The sequence below is a fragment of the Pholis gunnellus genome, assembly GCF_910591455.1.
Source record: "Pholis gunnellus genome assembly, chromosome: 19".
Classification (NCBI taxonomy): Eukaryota; Metazoa; Chordata; class Actinopteri; order Perciformes; family Pholidae; genus Pholis; species Pholis gunnellus.
Genome location: NC_136546.1, coordinates 19,785,873 through 19,795,820, shown reverse-complemented (window position 1 = coordinate 19,795,820; position 9,948 = coordinate 19,785,873). Strand labels below are relative to the sequence as shown.

Below are 9,948 nucleotides of genomic sequence, written 5' to 3'. Positions count from 1 at the left end.
CTCTGACTGAGGCCAAAATAACAAATGCAAAGCAAAAACAACAACAGAAAAAAAAAAGTCAAAAAGAAGGGAATGGGTTGTTTTTTTGCTGCTGTAATCTAACATAGTTCTTTTAATTCTTCTGCTGTTATGCTCTCAACTCCATGGGTATCTCTTTTTTTTTATTATTTTGATTGTCGTTGCCTTGCTTTGAAAAACAATTTACCGACGTTTTAAACGAACATTCACGTTTTGTACATTTTCATATGACCTAATATAATGTGATGTACTGTTTATAGCTGCTAATGTATGCACATTCTAGTGTATATGTATGTATTTATTTATTGTAAGCTTGAATCATTTCTATAATTTAACGCGATACATCAGAAAACTGGGCGTCACGGGTTTAACGGGGAGCAGAGCGGCGAGGAGGGGAACCTGAGAGCAATCACTTAAGAGAAGAGCTGAGGAGCTGGAGGCTGTTTAACGGATGTAATTCATTCATTTTTGTAATGTTTGAAAGTGGATGTTAATATTAATGTAAATCTAAAATTACGAGAAGAACCAATGCTGTAAGCAAGAAGATTTTCAAACATCATGACACGGAAACTTACTGGTGCAAATCCCATCATCCCCTTCGGAGTTGTTTCGTTTCAAACTGTCCTGTTCTGTCGCTTTTGGTTTTGGTTTTGTTGGTGCGGAGAACGAAGCGGGAAAAAGACAAAAAGGCTTCAGAAAAAACGTAGGAGACAATCTGCCATTCTGAATTTCTTTTAATCATCAACCTTGAACTCTAGCTATTAGGACAACGTGTCGGCAATATTGGTATGATAATCTTAAATCGTTTGTTTGGATATGGGATGCAATCTATATGAACAAAAAATGTTTGGGTATATGCAATTTCTTATGAATAAAACTAGCAAAGAGCTGATAGATCTTTTTACTAAATATAAATGTATTGCGTTTTGTACAAACCTTTTACTACAATCATGTTTTGGGAATCTGACGCGGGTGAAAGGACTTTGGTTCTGTCATGTTCGACTTTGCACAGGGACACCTTTGTTTCCATGTTTTGATGTTTTTATTGTCGATTAAGAGGCACTTGGCAGGCGGAAAAGGATTTGTAGATATGATTTTTCTTTCTAAAGGCTGACGGCTCCACTGGACTTACAGGGTCAAACGTCCCCATCCGTCATTGTATATTGCACTCGTTCTGTAGAAAACGTCTTTCCAATCGTGCGTCCCGTTGTGTGAGCACACGGCGGGACGGGATGCCAGACGACATGATGACCAAGCAGCACTTTTTTTAATTATCTTTGATTGTTGATTGAAAAGATGAATTAAAAACTAGAGCCGGCAGTCGTAACGCGACGTCTGCGCACTTGAACTTTACCGACTGAGTATTCGATCTGAATCGGCCTTTACGATGACATTCAGTCCGAAATCACAGTACTGATGGAACAATGTTTTCTGAACACCGTCGATCATGCATGCACTTTATTGGAGTATGTCAAAGTATTATCACGTGGTAAATGAAGCAAAAACTGTACAGCGAGTTTGTGGAAACTGTGACTTTGACGAGACTTTGTGCCGGTGATTGTTTGAAAGAATCCTGGAAGAAATGTTGTCTGAGTTGATTTGTTATTGAAAGGAAAACTCCCCCTCATGGTCCCCTTAAAGTCTAAACCTCCACCACTCCAACCTGATGAGCTCCTGTCTCAAACATTACACCCAGTTATTTAGCATCAAATATTTTCCATTGTTAACCACCTAAAACATAATGTTGCAAATGAACATTTTGAACCACGAATGCATTGTTTCATTTGAGTTATTTCTGGCGTTAAGTTTTGTGAAAGTTCTATTGATTTTCTGGACATTTGACCTCATATGAGGCCTTATATGGTATTATTGCGCCGTATTTATGCTAATTTACAATTAAGAGAAAGTTAAGATGCGAATACGAAAACGGTCTCACACGAGGTCCGTTGTTACGCGAATGCCAGAAGGAGCACTTCTAGAAATGGATGGAGATGAAACAGCCGGCTGAATGATCAGAGCTGAAGGTGAACAGCTGTGTTAGAACGGGGAGAAGTAAAACTGCAACTCCCAGGGTGCATTTGGAGGAGACGCATCCAATCGCAGAGCTTCAAATTCTGCTTTGTGCACTTGTCCTTTGACAATAAGTGAAAACTGAAGATTATTCTTTTAATTCTGGGTCAATATTGGATGAATTAGGTAACAATGGCCCAAAGGCTCATGGGTATCGAAGTCTTTAGCTCCATCCGCCAAAACAAACCGACGGCAGAAAAATAACCGAACTTCTCTAAAACTAAAAATCATCGGTCTCGTTCCTCAACCTGCCTCTTCTATTTCTAGTTCATTTTGAGATTTCCTTCATTTCCCAGAATGCCTTTCAACAGAGAACAGAATCAAACGTTAAATAATATATATATATATATATATATATATATGTGAGTACTTTTTGACCCTTTGAATTGAAGAAGCAGCCCCAAACTTAGATTCATGAGTCACACACTTCCTCTCACTTCAGTGTGTTGGAAATATTTGTGTAATTTTAAAGAAATTTAAGGAGAAAATCCAGAGTTCACCATCTATGACATCAGCCAAATCTTCAGCCAAAATCTGGTGACTCTTTTTTTAAGAAGGAAAAACATTCACAAGCTGCCAGCTGGGGGAGTTTTCCTTTTAAAGATGCTTCTTCTTTGGACTTTTACTGAAAAAGCCTCATTCTTCACATCTCTGTCCAAAGCTTTGTGTCTGCAGCTTCCTGCCAGTGAACTACTGCATTAGATAGACTGACAGCTTGTATTTTTATTTAGTCAGTTATGCTGACTGATAACAAAGGAAAATGGGAGTTAAAGCACAATTCTGCCACTTAAAGACAGTCAATAGACTAGATATTGTAATATCAGATGTAAAAGCTAAACTGTAACTATTTACATAGAGAATCTCAACACTAACATGTGACATGCTAGAATGCAAAAGAAATCCATATGAATATTTGTGAAATCATCAGTTTATGAAAATGTTAGTTTCTTTTCAGCGGTGCATCGATGAGGGGTTTTTATACAAACATTCATTTTCTCTCCTTTTACCCCTTTTTTCTGTGCTACTCGCAAACTTTCAACAGCAGTTTTCTTACCACATGGCATGGGTTTTGTTGATATTTTCGCTGTATGTTTAAGGTCACCAGATACGCTCCGTGATATTTTAATTTGACTTGTGAAGTTTGTACAATTTTTATCATGCTGGTGTTGGCATCTCTTGCTCTGAATAAATCTTGTGTTGCGACACTGATTACGACCCGTTCTTCTTCTGAAGCAGATATTTAGGATTGCATGCTTTAGCTTTATAACATTACTGTCAGATTCATTTCCCTTCCTTTGATGCAGCTGTTGTAGTTTCAAATAGTTTCCATGAAGCTGAAAACCTGCTGCAAATGAATCACAGTCGGCAGGATGGGTGTTACTGACAAATATCACTATACTTCTGATCAAATACATCAATATTGTAATATAGCCAATGAGAAGTATTCAGATCCTTTACATAAGTAAAAGTATGTAATTACTCCACAACAAGTAAAAGTCCTAGAACAATATCTACCTCTGAGATGTAGGTGAGTGTAAAGTAATATATGTATGTGTATATATCTGAGATTCAGTGGAGAAGTATAAAGAACCATACAATTAAACACTCCAGGAGAATACAGGTATGTTAAATGTGTCCTAATATACAGTACTTGAGTCAATGTAGGCTTTACATCTAATCACTGTTTATTACAATTTAAACAGTTTATATTTTAGTGCAGAATATAGTCTGTTGTAAGGGAAAGGAGTTTGACACTGATATTAAAATTGTAACAAAGTATATGCTATGTAGATAGTTAATGTTGTGTCTTTATAAGTTATTCAAGTAAATCAGTAGATAATGATAAAATACACATTTATTGTAATCTATTGTCTAGATATGTGTAATAGCGGTTCTCAGACACTAGGCGGCACCACATTGGCGCGCTCTGCTATATTCCCCTCCTCTGTTGTATTTCCGGTTCATAAACACGCCTTTTCCGGTTTGGAAAACAACAACGAACCTCGACGTAAACAAACCGGGACAGTCGCGTTGTGGCGGCGGGGTGCTGTTAACGGTTATACACACACGGGGGGGCAGCTTCGGATGCACCGGTAGCCCGGGTCGGTTCGGGTCAGCGTCAACATGGTGAAGTGTGTCGTGTCCGGGTGTCAGAACCGCGTGACGAACGTCAACCGGGGGATGTTCAACCGACCACCGAAGAGGTTCTTCAACTTCCCACAAGACACCGCGCGGGTCAAGGTACGGGCGCACGAGTTTAACCAAAACCTGAGATGCTGCGATGTAACGTAACGTCTCGTTACTTGAATAAAGAGGTTTTATTCTGTGTTAGCTGGTGGTTAGCAGCCCTGTGTGTGTGTGTGTGTGTGTGTGTGTGTGTGTGTGTGTGTGTGTGTGTGTGTGTGTGTGTGTGTGTGTGTGTGTGTGTGTGTGTGTGTGTGTGTGTGTGTGTGTGTGTGTGTGTGTGTGTGTGTATATAGACGTACACGTTACTGGTACAAACACTAGCGGTCCGAGAATAGTCACGGTGGGAACTTTCAATGGGAATTAATGTAAAATAAAGTGGTTATTTTGCTGTATTTACCATGTAATACAGATAGAAACACCTTTAACATGTTTAAAGGAGACATAACTGTTAACTCTTCTAATAGAAATGACAGAATCGACCAGTTACTAGTTACTGGTGACTGTGTGTGTGTTCAGGTGTGGCTGGCGGCGCTGAGGGAGACGGACAAGCAGGACTCGACGGAGCAGCACCTGATCTGTGAGGACCACTTCCTGCCGCAGGACATCTCCTCCGACGGGGTCAACGGAGACGCCATCCCCATCATGCCCCCCGACCTGGACGGGCCCATGGGCCTCATCAGCCCCTGGGGGGCCGGGTCGTCCGAGGAGGAGGATCAGTGGGCCCCCGGTGGAGGCTGTGAGGACGACGATGAAGGTGATGAAGAAGGTGGAGATGATGGTCCTGTTAAAGTGGAGCCTCCGGCACCAGAACCCCCGACACCAGAACCTCCACAGCAGGTCAGGAGATCATCAGAACACAGATTCTTATTCACACGTAGCATTCAAGTGTAACTCTCAACTACTTTATATATATTTACAGATATAAAGTCCAGTAAAAAGTATTTTTCTTTTAATGTATCAAAATATCAAACAACAATAAGCTTCAATAATTTCAGGATCCAGGACCCAAGAAGACCTCAGGGGCCAAGAAGACGAGGTAAACAGACTGCTGGTTCGGTCTAATATCTGCTTTTTATTTATTGTTTCTATTTATAGGCTGTGATTCACATCTGGGAGCAGATGTTGTGCTGGAACACAGACGTGACTAATTTAAAGTTTAATCAGATGTTTTGACGTCTCCTTCGTTCCAGCTTCAGTCCGACTCAGACGAGGATCCGCACCAAGAGATCCGGTGCGTGTTTCTGTCCTCTAATGACGTCATTTCTGTGTTAAAGTACAGAGAGTTGTATCACAGAACGGTTGTTCTGCCCACTAAACACTTCTATTCTTAGACAAAACATTTGAATTAGAAAATCTCTTTGTTTCTTTGTAAGCGCCACGTCTTCCTTCCCAGCCGTGACTCTTGTCGTTGTAATCCAGACGTGTCTCTGTGGATGCTGACGCAGCGCTTCCTGGACCTGCTGCTGGAGTCTCCGGACGGCTCCGTGGACCTCCGTCACGTGACCACGATCCTGCAGACCCGCCGGCGCCGAGTCTACGACATCACCAACGTCCTGGAGGGAATCAGCCTCATCAAGAAGAAGTCCGCCAACACGTTCAAGTGGATGTGAGTGAAGAGATGAATTCACCTTGTGTTGTTGTTATGTCTGCTTTCATAGTTCGGTGCTTTATGAACACATTTATACTCGTTATGAATCCCTATTTCTCCACGTTAAAGCCGATTTAAAACGTCATCTTTGACATGAGCGCCTGACCGGTGGATGAAATAAACAGCGTGCTGCCCGTAAACCTTCTTCCAGAGGAAGCTGTGAGATCTCCAGCTTCGTGAGGATCAACCAGCAGAAGTTCCAGAGGGAGTTGGAGAACCTGAAGCTGGTGGAGGACACGCTGGACACGCTCATCAAAAGCTGCGCCCAGCAGCTCTTCGACATGACCGACGACGAGGGGAACGCCGAATATCCTTTTTTTTACAGCCGACCAGCTCGGAGGAGCCGGGGGTCAGACTTCCATCTCTCCGTTCAGGAGCCCGGATGTTTATTTTGGGAGGTGGTGGAGACAGAAAGAGAGAATATTAGATTTACATTCATCAAGACATGACTTAACATGAAGGATATGGGGATAAAGGGATAATCTGTCAATGTGTTAACAGCTGCTTTGCTGCCCCCATGTGGTCCAGACAGTTATTGCAGGTTTCATCCATGAATTGCCCAACAACATCACTGGGTCACGTTACGCACCAACACACATGAGGTCTGTTGTAAACAGTCCAAAACGAAGCCCGGAGGCCTGAAGCTACTCTCTGGTGTCGGAGTGAATGAATCTTATCGTATGAGCAGGTTTTCTTTGACCTTTTGTTGTTCGTGCACGTCGGCCTACGTGACCCACGAGGACGTCAGCCGGCTCGCGGTCTTCCAGGAGCAGACGGTGCTCGTGGTCAAAGCTCCGGAGGAAACCAAGCTGGAGGTTCCGGCTCCGCAGGAGGTAAAGACGGTCAAACGTGTGACGGGCTCTTCACTCAAAACGAACAATGTCGTTATCACTGGGGGACCGCTGGATCAGTCCTCAAAGTGTCTCCACGAGTGAAGGTATTTTAGATTAAATATTCAAATGTTTTGACAGCTTTTGGTGTGTGTGTGTGTGTGTGTGTGTGTGTGTTGATGCAGGACAACATCCAGGTCCACCTGAAGGGGGGGAAGGGTCCCATCGCGGTTATGACCTGTGACATCGAGACGGGAGGAGAGAAGAGCCGCTGCTTCGTAACGCTGGAGGAGAGCCGCATAGAGACGGCCGAGCTGCCGTCAGGTAACCACAGAACACACACACACACACACACACACACACACACACACACACACACACACACACACACACACACACACACACACACTAACCAGTAATTAACATCGTGTTTCTGTTTCAGAGTCCAACAGTCCGCTGAGCGCCGTGCAGAGAGCGTAGCCACCAGACGACCACCAGGAGGCGCCGGCTGTCCTCACAGTTCAGACGCGAGGCCGAAACAAACCACGGGAGCCTGAAGGCATCGTCTCCGGGTACCAGGAGGGTTTGTGGCGTGAGATCCGGTCCTGACCGAGCTCAGGCTTGGTGCCCTGTTTAAATTATAACCAGCGGAGAACTTCATCAACATGGCAGACTACTTATGGATCCATTTAATTTGCACCGTCGCAGTTTTCTTTTAACTGAACTCCTCGTGTTGTTGGTCCTGTTCAGAAGATTATGACGTAAACGATGAAGAGGAAGAAGAGTTTGACCCGGGATGTTTTTCGTCGTTTTATTTTTGTATGAGAATGAGCTCGTTGTGGACACGCAGACACTCGGCTGTGCCTCTGTATGATTTCTATGTTACGATCATGTCCTGACTTACGGTGCTGTATGATATTTGACTTTGTCTTTGACTTGTTTCCTTTGTTTCATTTTGGTTTCTTTATAAAAAAAGGAGAAAATACCGAAAAGATGCTGTAATCAATAAAACAATATGAACTCATAAGAAACTGAACGTAGCTTATTGTTAAGCCTTTAAGGTTGCCTCTTAACCTTTGACCTCTCTGCAGCTCAACCTGCTAACAGACTCAGGAATCAGTGAAGAGAGATGCTCTGCATGTTTGAAACCATCACCGAAGTGCTCTTAAGCAAGGCACTGAACCCACAGCGTCTCGTTAGAAAATATATAATGTGACCGAGGATTTCCCTCCACGTCTGGAACAATTAAACACTTTATTCACCAACAACAGAAACATGGTGGGTGAATATTGATCATTTTTATTATTGATCATGCTGAATTAAAACGATCCGGACGTCTTTACAACAGCACCACCCAGTGGACAGTTAGCATCACTGCGTCACATTCATGAAACCTGATTCCTGTTCTGGGAATAAAAACAATGTAACTGGAAGTAGGTTGACAAATACCCTGAAGTATAAATGTATGTAGTCTGATAAACTACTCTGTATGTCGGTCTTCTTATCCATCACAAACTGACATGAGGAAGAGTCTTTCCTCCCATGAACACATGAATAATGAGCAGAGGGAGATCCAGGAAGTGATACATGATTGTCTCTCATTTAGTCTGTGGACAGCAACACTATGGCTGCCAGGCTGTGTGTGTGTGTGTGTGTGTGTGTCTCAGATACTGTTTCACATGAGCTCCACCACAACATCCAAACCTCAAACCCTGGAGCCAAATCCTCCCACAGTCTCTCCTGCATCTATCAAACCGTCGGAGCGACCCACAGACCCACTTTGGACCGTCTCTCTTCTACATTTTTAGGTTTTGTGAGATGAAGCGTTCATCTAGAGAGCGTCTGTCAGAGCGTCAACGTTACAACAGGAAAGAGAGAAAGTGGTCCAAGACAAACTGGGCTTCAGGGACTAATAACATGACGTTAAGACAAACAAACGAAATACAATAACATTTATCAGCTGTGGTGTCTGTTAAGTCACCATCTCTGGTGAAAGCCCATTCATTTAAAGCATGAAGAGTTCTGCAGGGATGACGTATTTAAAAAGAAGAAAAGATTTTTGGATTATTGCAGAACACAAGATGGCAAATAATCGCTTTGTTCAGCAAGACGATCTTCACAAATTAACACCACTTTTATGATTTCTGAAGCGTGAATGCAATCAGCAGAAGTAAAAATCTATAATGTTCGGCTTTACAGGAAGAAGAAGAGGCTTGGTCAGTTACTCAGATTTATATATTTTAAATATTTTTTATTTGACTCTTTATTTAACTATTCAATGACTTTCTTTAGGATGTTATTTTGTTTCTCCTCTTTTGTTATTTCTATTTGTTTATTGAATTATAAAAGCTGACCATTTATCAAATCTTAAATAAATAAATAAAATAAAAATATATAAGTAACAAACGTATGAGCTTATTTTCTGGCTCAGTTGATGCTAATGTTAGCTGTCTAAATATTGGTTACTCCTCATTTTTTGTGCGTTTTCCTACGAAAGTCAGAAACACGTCATTACATGCAGACAGTCTTTTAAAAAAAACTTCTGTCTAGACAGGAAATAACTTAGTTAGGTTGAGCCAACAAAACTACGTAGTTAGGTTGAGCCAACAAAACTACGTAGTTAGGTTGAGCCAACAAAACTACGCAGTTAGGTTGAGCCAACAAAACTACGCAGTTAGGTTGAGCCAACAAAACTACGCAGTTAGGTTGAGCCAACTCAACTACGCAGTTAGGTTGAGCCAACTCAACTACGCAGTTAGGTTGAGCCAACAAAACTACGCAGTTAGGTTGAGCCAACTCAACTACTTCGTTAGCTTTGTTAAGTCTCAGGAAGTATCCCTGATAATATCACTCTAATTTTCTCAGCCTGAGCTTGGAGACCACACATTTAAAGATGTTGTTCGTTGGGGGGGGGGGGGGGGGGGGGCTTTTGGGAAGTGTTGGACCAGCAGCATTTTTGCAGCTCAGCCATATTTAATAAAGACCAAACAGCAGCATTAATAAAAAGCTCTGTTAGATGACAAGTGGACCAAACTCTCAAAACGTCAGCGTCAGCGTCCTGCCAACGTGTTTCCAGTAAGCTCCATTATAACCACATCAAGTGCTTCACCACCAACAAGCTCAACTCAGGCTTCCCCCCCCCCCTCGTGTATTTTTTTAAGTCATAATTAAACCAAAACCAGAAAAACAGCCCTT

The 9,948-nt window shown here is 42.3% G+C and overlaps 1 protein-coding gene across 1 annotated transcript; it reads left to right on the top strand.

Annotated features, from left to right (window-relative positions):
- Nucleotides 1–4,085: 4,085 nt before the first annotated feature.
- Nucleotides 4,086–7,769, top strand: e2f6 (E2F transcription factor 6). Its single transcript, XM_079180409.1, has 9 exons — nt 4,086–4,329; nt 4,792–5,112; nt 5,271–5,311; nt 5,466–5,506; nt 5,695–5,881; nt 6,075–6,230; nt 6,642–6,756; nt 6,939–7,077; nt 7,196–7,769. Exons 1-9 carry the CDS (start codon nt 4,213–4,215, stop codon nt 7,231–7,233), a joined length of 1,155 nt encoding a protein of 384 aa, XP_079036535.1. The 5' UTR covers nt 4,086–4,212; the 3' UTR covers nt 7,234–7,769.
- The last annotated feature ends 2,179 nt before the right edge of the window (nt 7,770–9,948 follow it).